This window comes from Notolepis coatsorum (genome assembly GCF_963971535.1).
Source record: "Notolepis coatsorum genome assembly, chromosome: 5".
Classification (NCBI taxonomy): domain Eukaryota; kingdom Metazoa; phylum Chordata; class Actinopteri; order Aulopiformes; family Paralepididae; genus Notolepis; species Notolepis coatsorum.
Genome location: NC_140169.1, coordinates 18,759,549 through 18,776,730, shown reverse-complemented (window position 1 = coordinate 18,776,730; position 17,182 = coordinate 18,759,549). Strand labels below are relative to the sequence as shown.

Sequence of the window (17,182 nt, the reverse complement as noted above, 5' to 3'; positions counted from 1 at the left end):
CGATGTACCTTGGCACGCTGGCACGCCACACAGGAGGCCGCCCATACTTTGACGTCCTTCCTAAGGCCCGGCCAGACGAACTTGGCCGCTACCAGCTTGACCGACGCCTTTACCCCAGGGTGTGAAAGGGCATGAATGGTGTCAAATACCCGGTGGCGCCAGTCAGTTGGAACCATGGGGCGGGGCTGGCCAGTGGAGACGTCACAGAGGAGCGTGGCGCCGCAGTCGTGAAACACCACATCCTCAAGTCGAAGTCCTGTCACAGCCGTCCTGAACGCCTGAAGGTCTGAGTCGGTGAGCTGGTCAGCAGCCATGGCAACATAGTCGATGCCCAGGTGGACAGGACTGACGCGCGCCCGGGAGAGGCAGTCCGCCACCTGGTTGTCTTTACCGGCTACATGCTGGATGTCGGTAGTGAACTCCGATATGGTGGAAAGTTGGCGCTGCTGCCGCCCCGACCATGGCTCCGTGGTCTTGGCCATGGCAAACGTTAGGGGCTTGTGGTCGACAAAAACTGTGAACTTGCGGCTCTCCAGCAAGAACCTGAAGTGACGTATGGCGAGGAAGAGGGCCAGGAGCTCCCTGTCGAATGTACTATACTTCCTCTCGTTGTCGCGCAGCTTCCTACTGAAGAAGGCCAGAGGCTGCCAGGCGCCAGCCACCCACTGCTCGCACACCGCACCTACTGCATAATCGGAGGCATCGGTGGTGAGGGCTATAGGAGCAGCAGGAGATGGGTGTGCCAGCATGGCGGCGTTGGCAAGGGCAGCCTTAGAGCCCTCAAATGCCTGGACCCGCTCCGGGGACCAGCCCACGTCATCGTTGGCTCTCTTCCCCTTCAACGCCTCGTAAAGAGGTCTCATCAGGTGAGCCGCATGGGCTATAAACCTATTGTAAAAATTAACCATCCCCAGGAACTCCTGGAGAGGTTTGATGGTGAGGGGGCGGGGGAAAGCAGCAATTGCCTCCACCTTGGCGGGTAGAGGAACAGCCCCCTGGGAAGAGACATGGTGGCCCAGGAAATCCATGGCCGGCAGGCCAAACTGACATTTGGCCGGGTTCACGATCAGCCCATGCTCGTTGAGCCGCTCGAACAGTTGACGGAGATGTCCCCGATGCTCCTCCACCGATGCACTGGCTACCAGGATGTCGTCCAGATAAATAAACAAAAATGACAGGCCTCGCAGCACAGAGTCCATCAGCCGCTGGAATGTTTGCGCTGCCCCTTTAAGGCCGAATGGCATGCGCAGGAATTCAAACAGTCCAAACGGGGTGATAATGGCAGTCTTGGGCACGTCGAGCGGATGGACCGGTACCTGGTGGTAGCCACGCACCAAATCTATTTTAGAAAAAATGGTGGCGCCCGCCAGGTGGGCAGAGAAATCCTGAATATGTGGCACTGGGTACCGGTCATGAGTGGTGATGTTATTTAGGCGACGGAAATCACCACACGGACGCCACTTCCCGTCCGCCTTGGGGACCATGTGTAGTGGGGAGGCCCAAGGACTGTTGGACCGGCGCACAATGCCGAGCCGTTCCATTGTGGCAAACTCCTCCCTGGCTATTGCCAGTTTAGCAGCATCCAGGCGGCGTGCCCGTGCATAAACTGGCGGGCCCACCGTTGGGATGTAATGTTCCACCCCATGCTTGGCGACAGAGGCAGAGAAAGTGGGGACAGTCAGAGCAGGAAACTCAGCGAGGAGGCGCTGGTACATATCGCCTGTGGCGAGCATATTGGCCAGGGCAGGCGGCCCCGGCCCCCCCAGTGTGCAGGGGTATGTGTCAAAGGACACAGAGCCAATCAGCCTACGGTTCGCAACGTCCACTAACAGTCTGTGAGCACACAAAAAATCTGCGCCCAGTATAGGCACCGACACTGAAGCAATAATAAATTCCCAGCTAAACTGCTGTCCATGTAAACACATAGTCACGTACCTGGTACCAAACGTACGGATGGAAGTCCCATTAGCCGCGTCCAGGGGTGGTCCATGACCGTTTCCCAAGGCGTCCGTGGCCGACGCAGGCAGGATGCTCCTCTGGGCGCCAGAATCCACCAACAGACGCCTTCCAGACAACGTGTCCTCGATAAACAACAGCTCGTTGATATTGACGCCAGCGCTCATAGCCGCTAACGAGCGCCGGCTCTCGCGTTTCCCTGGTTACCAAAGGTGCATGGTGGAACACAGCTCTTCGCTTTGTTGCCAAAACGGCGATGATAATAACAAAGCCCTCTATCATCCCTCTGTGTCTGATCCCTGCGATCAGCCACCCGATCAGACACAGCAGCCACACAGTACTGACGGGAGGCCAGTAGTATTCTGTCCGCCTCCTCTGCCAATCCCCGGTAATCCTTGGTGCGCACGAGAGGCGAGCTGGCCAGAGCCGTGCGCACCGGAGTCGGGAGTTGACGCAGGAACAGCTGCACAAAAATAAATGTAGCGTCACCTGAACCAAGCAGTGCTAGCATGTTCTCCATCAGTTCTGTTGGTTTACTGTCCCCCAATCCGTTGAGGGACAATAGGCGCTCCGCGCGCTCTGCATCTGACAGCTGGAAAATGCGCAACAGCTGTTCTCTGAGCGCGTCGTATTTGCCGGCTGCTGGCGGCTCTCTCAGGCATCCCATCAGCCGGCGTGTAGTGGAGGAATCCAATGCCGCAACAACATGGTAATATTTCGTCTCATCCGACGTTATTCCGCGGAGGTGAAATTGTGCCTCGATGTGCTGAAACCACGGGGCCGGGTCATGCTGCCAAAACTCTGGCAACTTGACTGTAGCTGCATACACTGCGGGAACCACAGCCGGTGGATTCTCGTTATTGCTCATATTTCACACGTTTAGGGTCACCACTGTGGAAATGAATCAATGAGACGAGCAGACGGAGTATCGAGTCTCTGAACTTTACTTCCAAACAAATCCAACAGAACCAAGGTACAGCCACACCCTTAAGTCAACTCCCTCCTGTCACTCAATCAGTGTCCATTCTGAAGTGAGACACCTCCATCTAGTGTCCACCACAATGTAATCTTTTGCGGGCCGGTCAGAATCATCCCGCGAGCCGTATTATGCCCAGGTCTGCACTATACACTCTAATTGAGTGTTTTGTGAGTTCAACTTTTGTGTGTGTGTGTGTGTGTGTGTGTGTGTGTGTGTGTGTGTGTGTGTGTGTGTGTGTGTGTGTGTGTGTGTGTTGATAAATACATTTAGAGTTGCCTTTCTCACTAATTCCCTTCATATCTCTCTCTCCTTTCCTGTCCTCCCACTTTCCATTCTTCTCTCCCTCCTTCCATCCATCCATCACTCACACCTCCATCTCTCATCTGTCACCCTCCCCTCTCTATCCCTCCGTCCCTCCTCCTCTTAGTTCATAACCATTCCTCTTTAACCCTTTCACTTTCACTACCACACTACCAAAATGGTTAACCCTTTCACTGCGACAATACAGAAGGTTAACCCTTTCACTACCAGTGAAAGGTTAACCGTCTGTAGTGTGGTAGTGAAAGGTTAACCGTCTATAGTGTGGTAGTGAAGTTTCAAGTTCAAGTTTCTTTAATAGTTGTCATACAGAAGTACAGAATACTTTCATACAAAATGCTTCTTACTGTTACGCTCCAGAGACTGTGCTAGACAAGATAGTATCAAATAACATAGTATAGCATGTAAATTAGAAGTAGAAAATGAGGTCACAGTGTTCAGTATAGACATATGTACAATGTTCGATGCAGAATAGACGTAACTGAGTTACCATATAATATACAATACTATGCAGTGTACTAATATACAATACTATATAGTGCAAAGCAGAAATGGGATGAGGTACAATTTAGGTACAATTTACAGTAAGGTGTACGAGTTGTAGTGCAATCCTTTATCAATAAATATAAAGTGTGGGGAGTGGGTGCTACAGTGTGTTTGTTTAAAATGAGTGTGTGCTATAAAGTGTGGGGAGTGGGTGCTACAGTGTGTTTGTTTAAAGTGAGTGTGTGCGTGTGGATGTGTGTGCTATGTGCGTTTGATGGTTGTTGTGTAGTGTTCATTGTTCGTTGAGCAGCCTGATGGCCTGGGGATAGAAGCTTCTTCTGAGTCTTTCTGTGCTCGCCTTGAGACTCCGGTATCGCTTGCCTGACCGCAGCAGTTCAAAGAGGCAGTTGTTCGGGTGACTGGAGTCTTTAATGATTCTCTTAGCCTTGCCCCTGCACCGCTTGTTGTAAATGTTCTGGAGGGTGGGGAGCCCCCCTCCAATTGTGCGTTCGGCTGAACGTGTCACTCTTTGTAGTCTGTTTCGGTCTTGTGCAGTGCTATTCCCAAACCAGGAGGTGATGTTGCCAGTCAGGATGCTCTCTATTGTACATGAGTAGAAGTTCTTAAGGATCTTCTGACTGACTTGGAACTTCCTTAGGCGCCTGAGGAAGTAGAGACGTTGACAACACTGTCAATGTGTGTGGTCCATGTCAAGTCCTCGGATATGTAGGCTCCGAGGTACTTAAAGCTGTTCACTCTCTCAACCGGTGCCCCGTCGATGCTGAGGGGGCTGTAGTCCTTGACCCCCGACCTCCTGAAGTCCACAATCATCTCCTTTGTTTTGCTGACGTTCAGGGTTAACCGTCTGTAGTGTGGTAGTGAAAGGTTAACCGTCTGTAGTGTGGTAGTGAAAGGTTAACGGTACCTTCTGTAGTGTGGTAGTGAAAGGGTTAAACAACATTCTCTTCCACAGTTAAAACCCCCAAGAAGCCCTGCAGCCTTTTTAATTCCTGGTTTTAATTGAACTCGTGCCACGCTGTCTGGCTGTGTTGCTGAGACGACTGCTTTCAGACTGTGTGCCTGTGTGTCTGTGGCTTCTGCCGATGGTTCACACCCTCTCACCATGTCATTTAACAGGCCTAGATGGAAAGACGGGCCCTTTGAAAAGCAGCCTGTAAAATATGTTTATTGGGAAACAGACACAGGTCGAAGCTGAAACCAACCTGGAGTTAGTTAAGTGTGTGTGTGTGTGTGTGTGTGTGTGTGTGTGTGTGTGTGTGTGTGTGTGTGTGTGTGTGTGTGTGTGTGTGTGTGTGTGTGTGTGTGTGTGTGTGTGTGTGTGTGTGTGTGTGTGTGTGTGTGTGTGTGTGTGTGTGTGTGTGTGTGTGTGTGTGTGTGTGTGTGTGTGTGTGTGTGTGTGTGTGTGTGTGTGTGTGTGTGTGTGTGTGTGTGTGTGTGTGTGTGTGTGTGTGTGTGTGTGTGTGTGTGTGTGGGGTCACCACCACTCTCTCTCGTTAGCAGGACAGCCTCCAGGCTCCACCCGGCCGGTCTATCTCACACACGCACAACACGCCTAGCAATGGATTTTGTATTATTCACATGCCAGAGGGGGGGGGGGGGGGGGGGAACAAAATACTTCCCAGAAAGAGAAGTGAACTTGGAGAAGTGAATCTATGATGCTCTTTTATAAACCGCCTTGATGAAAAACGACGTATCCAGCTTCAAACAATAGCGGTGCTGATCTTGATCTTGACTAACGAATGACAAGATCTTCCTAGACACTCATCTGTTACGGTGTGACCTGAGCCACAAAACAGAGCCTGCTTCAGTAGAAATGGCGTTCGATACAGTTTGGCTACATTGATACTCCAAAGTCATTGATAGAACAGGGTTTGTTCCACTTCCATCCCTGTCGCTCTTTTTAGTGGAAATAAAATAAATAGTATTCTGAAAAGGGAAAAAAAAGATTATTTATTTTTTGTCATTTTAGTTTCTTGGTGATTATTAGCGTTATTGTGATCAGAGACTAGTAAATAGCTTGCCCATCTTTAACTAGACCACTGCATCCCATCATATGTCACTACGATCTTTAACAGGACCACTGATGTGTATCCTAGCTAACCCAGGGGGCCACAGTGGGCAGCGTCACCGTGTCCAAGTGTCCTTGAGCAAGACACTTAATCCCTAATTGCTCCTGATGAGCAGGTTGGCATCTTGCATGGTTGCCTCCGTGTTTGTGGTGTGTGAATGTGTGAGTGAATGGGTAAAATGTGAGGAACAAATTGTAAAGCGCTATATAAATGCAGCCATTTTCCTTTTAACCCATCTTTAACTGGACCACTGATGCATGTATCCTAGCTAACCCATCTTTAACTGGACCACTGATGCATGTATCCTAGCTAACCCATATTTAACTGGACCACTGATGCATGTATCCTAGCTAACCCATCTTTAACTGGACCACTGATGCATGTATCCTAGCTAACCCATCTTTAACTGGACCACTGATACATGTATCATAGCTAACCCATCTTTAACTGGACCACTGATGCATGTATCCTAGCTAACCCATCTTTAACTGGACCACTGATGCATGTATCCTAGCTAACCCATCTTTAACTGGACCACTGATGCATGTATCCTAGCTAACCCATCTTTAACTGGACCACTGATGCATGTATCCTAGCTAACCCATCTTTAACTGGACCACTGATGCATGTATCAGTGGCGGTGGTGTAGTGGTTAACACTGTCGCCTCACAGCAAGAAGGTCCAGGGTTCGATTCCCGCTTGGGGACCAGGTTTCCATGATGCCAGGTACCCAGGTGGGGTATCTCCCAGGCCTTTCTGTGTGGAGTTTGCATGTTCTCCCCGTGCTCGCAAGGGTTTCCCCCCCGATAAGATAAACCCAATGGAAAAACATGCACAACAACAGATCGCTAATGCTGTGGCGTCCTTGACGAAGACGGACAGGAGCACTTGGATTGGTCCCCTGGCGCGGCTCACGTTGACGCCTGTCTGCTCCCGGCTGCCCTTGGGGGGGAAGGACGACGGGATGGGTTAATCGCAGAGACGAATCGCATCTGCGATCCTAAAGAGACAATGCATGCGTGTGTGTTCCGGTGTGTGTGCTAAACTAACCGCTGTGTGTACCACTAAAACATTGAGTGTCATTGCATGCCGAATAAAGACCTCTGCAACAGGTCCTGCATTATTATTATTATAACTCATCTTTAACTGGACCACTGATGCATGTATCCTAGCTAACCCATCTTTAACTGGACCACTGATGCATGTATCCTAGCTAACCCATCTTTAACTGGACCACTGATGCATGTATCCTAGCTAACCCATCTTTAACTGGACCACTGATGCATGTATCCTAGCTAACCCATCTTTAACTGGACCACTGATGCATGTATCCTAGCTAACTCATCTTTAACTGGACCACTGATGCATGTATCCTAGCTAACCCATCTTTAACTGGACCACTGATGCATGTATCCTAGCTAACCCATCTTTTTTTTTTTACTTTATTTTTTAGTTTATCGCTTTTTGGTTGAAATGGGATGTAGAGCAGGGGAAGACATTCTGAGAAATGACGTCAGGTCCGGGAATCGAACTCGTGTCCCCCAGATCCGTGACGAGCACGGTTTTCCCCGACGCAGAAATAGCGCCGAGATATGCTGTGAGCTACGGGAGCTCCCCTAACCCATCTTTAACTGGACCACTGATACATGTATCATAGCTACTGTAACCCATCTTTAACTGGACCACTGATGCATGTATCATAGCTACTGTAACCCATCTTTAACTGGACCACTGATACATGTATCATAGCTAACCCATCTTTAACTGGACCACTGATGCATGTATCCTAGCTAACCCATCTTTAACTGGACCACTGATACATGTATCATAGCTAACCCATCTTTAACTGGACCACTGATACATGTATCATAGCTAACCCATCTTTAACTGGACCACTGATACATGTATCCTAGCTAACCCATCTTTAACTGGACCACTGATGCATGTATCCTAGCTACTGTAACCCATCTTTAACTGGACCACTGATACATGTATCCTAGCTACTGTAACCCATCTTTAACTGGACCACTGATGCATGTATCCTAGCTACTGTAACCCATCTTTAACTGGACCACTGATGCATGTATCCTAGCTAACCCATCTTTAACTGGACCACTGATACATGTATCCTAGCTAACCCATCTTTAACTGGACCACTGATGCATGTATCCTAGCTACTGTAACCCATCTTTAACTGGACCACTGATACATGTATCCTAGCTACTGTAACCCATCTTTAACTGGACCACTGATGCATGTATCCTAGCTACTGTAATCCATCTTTAACTGTACCACTGATGCATGTATCCTAGCTACTGTAACCCATCTTTAACTGGACCACTGCTTCTCTGAACATGAACTTACTAAACGTCCTCCTCTCTCTTTGCTCTCTATTCTCCTCTAATGCTGGTCTAAGTTACAACAACTTCCCAAACCCCCCTTTGGCCTCATCTCATTCACTAGGATCTGAAACACTGCAGACACAACATTCCTGCCCTCACACCGTGTGTGTGTGTGTGTGCGTGTGTGTGTGTGTGTGTGTGTGTGTGTGTGTGTGTGTGTGTGTGTGTGTGTGTGTGTGTGTGTGTGTGTGTGTGTGTGTGTGTGTGTGTGTGTGTGTGTGTGTGTGTGTGTGTGTGTGTGTGTGTGTGTGTGTGTGTGTGTGTGTGTGTGTGTGTGCGTGCATGCTTGGCTGTGTGTGTGAATGTGTGTGTGAATGCTCTCCAAAGAGATACATTGTGGGTGGTGGCATTACCTCTGTAATGGTATTTAACATCCATGCTTCCAACAGACACACAGACACACACACACACACATACTGCTACACAAGAACACCCATACTGTATATGCACATGCATACATACACACATGCATACACACACACCGACCATACACACACACATATAGTGTGTCATTTCTCAGTTTCACAGAAAATATTATATTCATTCAAATAAAAGCAATGTTATAGTCAGTCTGTTTAGTGTCTGAAGAAATAAACTGTGCTTTTTACTTGGATAAATAATTGATTATTTCTTTGTAATTGAGATGGTGTTGCACCGTGCGATCCTAAGACTGACTCTTTGTACATAAATAAAATAGTACTGTATCTGCATGCAGGTCACAGAGAACATGTGCTTCTATTTAGCTTGGAAAGTGTAGAGGATGTTTGTGTGTGTGCGTGCTTGTGCATACACAACTTTGTATGTCAATGAGCATACGTGCCTCTGTCTGTGTGTACATGTACTTCTATGTGCATACTCTTTGTCTGTGTTGTGTGTGGTGTATGAGGAGTGTATGTATGCAGTAGTGTAGTCTAGGGGTACACTGGGTACACAGAGTGTACTGCCTGCAACATTTAGAAAATTCTAGTGTATAGTGCAATTCTTTTTCAATATTCTTGACTGCAGGGGAGGAGTGAGGAGTGACACATTAACCAGTGTAGTAATATGGCTTTATTCAATTGACAATTGGTGGCTGGCCTCAATGCATTCTGCTGTAAAAATCTACATGTAATTGTCTTTCATATACCCATTACTGAATGCTTTCAGTTATGTGTGGATGCATGCATCATTGGATACCAGGGATAAGTCTACCAGGCTTAGGCCACGCCCCCAAAGCTGCTCCCCCCCCCAATAATCGTAGTGTACCCCCAGCTAAACAAGTCTATATGGCCTACAGATAACAGCCCTGCTCCACTCTACTCCACTCCTCATTCATGGAAGCCTGACCTCTTCTTGACCCTATTAAAATGCCTGTGTGTCCTGTGTGTGTGTGTCCTGTGTGTGTGTTCGTGTGTCCTGTGGCAACACCACCAATAGCAGTCCAAACAAAGGCAATGTAGTTTGACTGGTGCTCACTCCCCTGAGGAGTGCCAACACACACACACACACACACACACACACACACACACACACACACACACACACAGTACATGCACACAGTGTAGTGAGTGGCTTCTACCCCCCTGAGGCTGAGTCCTGCTGTTACTGGAAGACCTACCTGACTGACCATGTCATATCAACACACACACACACACACACACACACACACACACACACACACACACACACACACACATACATACATACATACATACATACACACACACACATACACACACACACACACACACACACACACACACACACATACATACACACACATACACACACACGCACACACACACACACACGCACACACACACACACACACATACATACATACATACATACACACACATACACACACACACACACACACACACACACACACACACACACACACACACACATACACACACACACACTTGATTCAAAGCACTACTTTTAAGCACTCAGCCTAATAGTTAATAGTGTTGTGCTTGTTGAGGGAAATCAAGCTATAGACAGTTAACTTCACAGCCGTCTGTCAGCGTCACGCTGTGTTTTTGCCATTCAACCAAGACATGGAATGACACACCGCTTGACCTATTACGTACTTCCATTCTTGGGTTGTAAGACCAAACACCACTGACGCTGAAAGTGATTGACTGTTTGTGTAGCCAATGAAATTCTGAAAAGAATGACATCTTACTTGAGTTGGTTTTCTGAGACCGAGAAGCAGTAAAAGCGGTAAAGCGTACCGTACGTCAGATAATGAACGTGCGCCTCCCTCTCCGGAGCGCTAATCTGTTGATCTGTTGTTGGGTGAGAAGGGGGTGAGAAGGGGTGGGGTGGTGTATGTGACAAGAGATTAGTGGAGGATGGAGAGAGGGGACTAAGGTAGTGTGACTCCTCTCACAAATCTTTGGGAAAAACGCCTAAACATACCATTACTTAACCTCTTAACAAGCAGGCAGAAAAGTGGTATTTTTTGCAAAGCTTAGCTTTATACTTTATACTTATAGCACATGCATGAGTGTGATCTCCTTTTATAGATAACATTCTGAAGTTACTAATGCAAAAAAGGATAATCACTTTTAGTGCTAATGAAATGGAGTAACAGAGGTTTGAACTTGAGTTGAACTTGAACTTGTGTACTCACATTTTTCTTTAGTGGTTGCAAGATTCCAGATGCCATTATTCCAGCATAGAGGTATGGGCTGGAAAACACTGCGGTCCCATAGCCTGAAGCCTCTTTGAGAGAGGTTTTAGTAAACCAACGCCAAAAAAAGTTCCAAAATCCATTTCTGCCATCCACCTCTGTGCGTTGTGAAGTCTGAGTCACTCACAACTGATTGTCGCTAGTCAAGTTTCACCTAGTTCCTATATTCGCAGGGTATCGTTGGAAGCGAAAACTCGTTGGCTACAATGCTGACCAATAATTTTCGCCATCAGCCGTGATTGGTCAGTTCTCGAGCGTATACTGGCCGACGTGGTCATTTGACACGCGGCATGTAAAAAGATGCTCGCCTGACATATCGTCATGTAACTCGAGAACCAAGGCGCAGAATTGGTCGAGTGAGGTGGCGTTCGAACGGCGGCAAATAGATGTTTCGAACGGTATATTATATGTTCGGCGAAAAATGCAGCCCGAGCCGGTAGACGCTTGCAAAGTGCCATGACATGTGCGAAAGTGCTTGCGGGGACGTATAGTATGCCCCGGTGTGCGTTAAGAGGTTAAATATGTGTAAAACACTAATTATTGTTTTTATTGTTATCAACTTTGTACATGTACCTCTGTAACTTTATGGCAATTGCACTGTTGTGGAAGAAAATGCAGAGTGTTTCCTTTCAAAAGTGGCCAGACTTGGTTACACAAACTACAAATGGTTCCAGAATAGTGTCCAATTTACTTTCAGTATGCAATCGACAGGCGTTTTATGCTAAATTCGCAGGATTGTTAAGAGGTTAATGTAAAGGACATATTGAGCAGTATGACTCACTTCTTGTGTATGTGGAGAGGTCTCCTGGACAGCTAGACACAGCATCAGATGCTAAACTTCTTTCTCATGTCTCTCTACCTGTCTGTCTGTCTGTCTGTCTGTCTGTCTGTCTGTCTGTCTGTCTGTCTGTCTCTCTACCTGTCTGTCTGTCTGTCTCTCTACCTGTCTGTCTGTCTGTCCCCAGGTCTCCAGAGGGAGTTGACGGCCAGCCCCCCGCCCTGCCTCCCAAGCAGCTGAGCAGGAAGACCCTGAGCCAGATCATCCAGGCCCACTCTCAACAGAGCCTGCTGGACAACCACCTCAACGAGATGTACGACGTCCCCGTCAACAACACGGACAAGACGAGCACGGTCAGCCCCCCATGTGATGCACCGAGACCAGTGTTGGTGCTAGTGGCCGTCGGATCTCTCCAACATCTGATGCCGAGAGCCGTTCTAATCTTTAAGCATTCTTGATTCTTGATGCATTTTTCAATGTTAGATTAGGCCTACTTATTTTGTCCACTGACCCCAAAACTAGCAGTTGACCTCGATTGACCTTGACCGTGTGTGTGTGTGTGTGTGTGTGTGTGTGTGTGTGTGTGTGTGTGTGTGTGTGTGTGTGTGTGTGTGTGTGTGTGTGTGTGTGTGTGTGTGTGTGTGTGTGTGTGTGTGTGTGTGTGTGTGTGTGTGTGTGTGTGTGTGTGTGTGTGTGTGTGTGTGTGTGTGTGTGTGCGCGCGCGCACATGTGCCTCCAGCTGAACGGAGTGGTCCCTCATGACAACCTGGTCCTGATCAAGATGAAACCTGATGAACACGGACGCTTTGGCTTCAATGTCAAGGTGAGAAACACTTTTTCTTTCTTTCTTTCTCTCTGTCTTTCTCTCTCTTCTCACTAGACACTAAAATCAGCGTATATCTGTAGGGGCAACTTTTCAAAGGTCGAAAGGATTAAATTAAACGTATTAAAATATTCGTTCACATTGAGCCCCCATAAATGATTGTCCTTTACATACATTGTTCTTTTTACTTTTCAGGAAGTGCTTGAGTCATGATTACATCATATAATGTGTCTGGGTTCTGTCTCTGTGTACAGGGTGGAGCCGACCAGAAGATGCCCATCATCGTGTCACGAGTCGCCCCTGGAACATCGGTACGCTGTGAAACACAGAGACACACAGACACACATACACACAGACACACATACACACATACACACACACACACACACACACACACACACACACACACACACACAGACACACACACACACATACACACACACAGATACACACATACACACACACAGACACACACATACACACACACAGACACACATACACATATACACACACACACACACACACAGACACACAGACACAGACACATATACACACACAGACACACATACACATATACACACACACACACACACACATATACACACACACACACATATACACATATACACACACACACACACACACACACACACGCATATACACACACACACACACATACACACAGACACACATTCACACAAGCGGCTACGGCTGCCCAAGACTTTGAAAACCCGCCACAGACTCCGCTTCTTCCCCTCAGCAGCTCTTCCTAGTAAACAAGTCGGGTGTCCCCCTGCTCCACCCCCCGCCCCCCCCTCCTCTATGGCGAGCTGCTAGGGCTGGAATTTTTTACTTTGTTTTGCACCGATAACATGTCCTCAACCACTGCACTTTATTGTCTTATCGTTGTCTCACTGTGCTGTCCTGTTTTGCACTTTCTCATGTATTATTCTTATTTGTGAAAAAAGTGTATGCACTGTACTGTCGTATCACGTTCCATTGTGTTTCAACATAATGGCGATTAAAGTCATCTGAATCTGACATACACATACACAGACACATGTATCACTCTTCACTCAATTGTTTTTCTCATATTTGTTTATTTATTCATTTATCCTCTTCCTCTGTGGCTTTCCCTCCCTCCATCTCTCTCTCCATCCCTCCCTCCATCTCTCTCTCTCTCCCCCTCCCTCCATCTCTCTCTCTCTCCCCCTCCCTCCATCTCTCTCTCTCCCCCTCCCTCCATCTCTCTCTCTCCCCCTCCATCTCTCTCTCTCTCCCCCTCCCTCCATCTCTCTCTCTCTCCCCCTCCCTCCATCTCTCTCTCTCCCCCTCCCTCCATCTCTCTCTCTCCCCCTCCCTCCATCTCTCTCTCTCCCCCTCCCTCCATCTCTCTCTCCCCCTCCCTCCATCTCTCTCTCCCCCTCCCTCCATCTCTCTCTCTCTCCCCCTCCCTCCATCTCTCTCTCTCCCCCTCCCTCCATCTCTCTCTACCCCTCCCTCCATCTCTCTCTCCCCCTCCCTCCATCTCTCTCTACCCCTCCCTCCATCTCTCTCTCTCTCCCTCCCTCCCTCCAGGCTGACCTGTGTGTGCCTCGTCTTAACGAGGGGGACCAGGTGGTGTTAATTAATGGGCGGGACATCTCAGACCACACCCATGACCAGGTGGTCATGTTCATCAAGGCCAGCTGCGAGAGCCACTCTGGGGAGCTAATACTATTGGTCAGGCCCAATGGTGAGTTGTTGTTATTGGTCAGATTGCACCAGACAGGGCACCGGAGCCACACCCCATCCGTGGTCCCAGGAAGCATTTTCACCATTCAATATTAGTATAGTGATAAACTACCAATACTTGCTGATTGAATTATCCTACCAATACTTCCTGATTGAATTATCTTAATTGATAGAAAGTATTGAAAAGTTATTGTCAAAACTGTGCTCTGTTAAGTCAACACTGTTGAGAGCAGGAGGTCATCAGGTAATGAGAAGGTTTCTCGCTCCTCTCACGACAGCGTGCCGAAGTGTCCTTGAGCAAGACACTTAACCGCCAAATTACTCCTGATGAGCAGGTTGACACCTTGCATGGTCGCCATCGGTGTGTGAATGTGAGTGAATGGGTGAATGTGAGGCATAAGTTGTAAAACGCTTTGGATAAAAGCGCTATATAAATGCAGTCCATTTACCATTTACATGGTCTCAAGGATTAATCGAAAACCTATTAGTTGTATGAGATTCTGATTTCCAATGATACACAGATTCACTGTGTACAACCACTTGACACTAGCAGGGTGAAGTGTCACTGTCAACAGGGTCAGCTTTGATTTGGTTTCAAATGTACTTTGTCTCAGGGTAAGAATAATGTCCCTTGTGTTGTCCAGGACCTTTGTCTTCTGTTAATTCAGCTCTTCCTGCATTTGGACGGTCCTCGTCAACTCATAAAGTCGGAAATGTATCATGTGACCAAATGGTATATACAAGGTCATAGCGTTCGGGTGCGCTACTGAGGTCATAAAGTCGGCACCAATCAGATCCAGGGTAGCAGATTCAGAACGATTATTCAACCTTTCTTTCTTTCTTGGTTTGATTGTTTTTTAGGAATCCCTGCATGTCAATATCATATTTCCAATGATGTCTCATGATACCCTGTGTTCATAATAAAGTATGTTTGTGCCACAAAATGTGAAGGGTCAGCAAAACATCACATCTCGTAAACTCTGGTATCATGGAATGTGCCCCAGTTTACCACCGGTATTTACCATTTGGTCGGCCGTTAAAGTGCAACTTCCTGGTGGTAAACTCGGACAGACCGAATGCACCATCGGTTAAGTGCTGCGGTGCATGATTTCAAGCCTTAATCACATCCACACATTCCTAGAGGTCGGATGGATCTGGTCAGATCCACCCTGCAGAATCTCAACTGTTGCTTTTCCTCAGACAAACACGGTTGTGATTTTAATACTAGTCTTTGAACGAGGCTGGATATAGGACGGTAGCTCTCCAGATTTTGGTGGTAACCAAATAAATATTTAGAGCACCGACAAAAACCACTCGAGTTCAGTTGAAATGGCGAGGTGATGGTTTACTCACACTCCTCCCTGATACAGTAAGTGTTTATCAGTTCAGATATATACTGCATGGCCTTGTTTGCGTAACTGAAAATAAGTTTGCTTGACAATTGAAGATACAGCAACAAGTTTCAAGTTTCTTCATTATTTATCATACAGAAATACAGAATACTTTGCATGAAATGTTTCTTTCTGTTTTGAGAGTGTGCTAGATAATAACAAGATGGTATAAATAAGTATAATAAGTATAAAATAGAAAGTCAAGAAGTCAAGTAAAAACAAGTGTAAACAACAATTGTTCAGTATACCTCCATCATACCTCTCATACCTCTATCATACCTCTACCTCAACACGCCTGACTTATGTAACAACATTATCAGTGCAACAATAAAGTCCTATTTCCACAGCCTTATTTCCATATTGGTCTTTGATGTAAAGATGAATAAAAAAATAGCAATATAGCAATTGACCTGTCTCAAACCCTGCCCCTTTTCTTGATCCTCCAATCACAACTGTCGCTTACCTCGGACAAACCAAGTTTGTCCGAGGTAAGCGACAGTTGTGATTGGAGGATCAAGAAAAGGGGCAGGGTTTGAGACAGGTCCATTGTACAATCTGATTGTCCTTTACTCTGCAGCGATCTATGACGTGGTGGAGGAGAAGGCAGATTCCGAGCCAGACTTCCAGTACATCCCAGAGAAGTCTCCCCAGGACCCCCCACCCAGCTGGACCAGCACGCCTGGAGGGACTCCATGGTCACCCTGAAGGACGGCCTGATCTCTGGTGCCATCCTGGCCCAGTTGATGTGAGGAGATCTCTCTCACACACACACATATTGGCAGCCATGCATAAATAAATACATGCATGTAGACACATACGCACACAAACACACACACACACACACATACTGACAGCCATACGTATATAAATACACGCATGTAGATGAAGATACACACACGCGGCGGAGGGAACCTATTATCTAATTGTACAGTATGGTTAATAGTAATGATAATGGCCGTTCCACATTACTGTTGATAAGCCTCTGGGGGAGAAGAGAGAGAGAGAGAGAGAGAGAGAGAGAGAGAGAGAGAGAGAGAGAGAGAGAGAGAGAGAGAGAGAGAGAGAGAGAGAGAGAGAGAGAGAGAGAGAGAGAGAGAGAGAGAGAGAGAGAGAGAGAGAGAGAGAGAGAGAGAGAGAGAGAGAGAGAGAGAGAGAGAGAGAGAGAGAGAGAGAGAGAGAGAGAGAGAGATGAGAGAGGAGAGAGAGAGAGAGAGAGGAGGAGAGAGAGAGAGAGAGAGAGAGAGAGAGAGAGAGAGAGAGTCCATTGACTTCCTGTCTTTCATCATCAGCTCTACTTAACTACTTCCGCTCTGACTGACCCACTGTGTTATTAGGGGCAATGGAACGTTTACTACACACACAACCCACACACACACCGATGTGTTTGTGTTCTGGTGTTTAGTTATGTAATCAGCTGCTTCTGTAACGTAACCTTCTCTGTATATTCAGTTTAGAATAGAAATAGAAGGCATTCTCAGACTCACTCCTTTCAATGGGTTCATTTAAACAGCACAGCTTAACACATACACATCACACACACATTCC

The 17,182-nt window shown here is 47.2% G+C and overlaps 1 protein-coding gene across 1 annotated transcript in view; it reads left to right on the top strand.

Annotated features, from left to right (window-relative positions):
• The window catches only part of ptpn4a (protein tyrosine phosphatase non-receptor type 4a), a 331,217-nt gene that overhangs the window by 307,424 nt on the left and 6,611 nt on the right, over positions 1-17,182 (top strand). Inside the window, 6 exon segments of the mRNA XM_084314028.1 lie at positions 11,877-12,042; positions 12,429-12,512; positions 12,767-12,823; positions 14,091-14,247; positions 16,215-16,291; positions 16,294-16,382. Coding sequence (XP_084170154.1) covers positions 11,877-12,042; positions 12,429-12,512; positions 12,767-12,823; positions 14,091-14,247; positions 16,215-16,291; positions 16,294-16,382 — 630 coding nt within the window.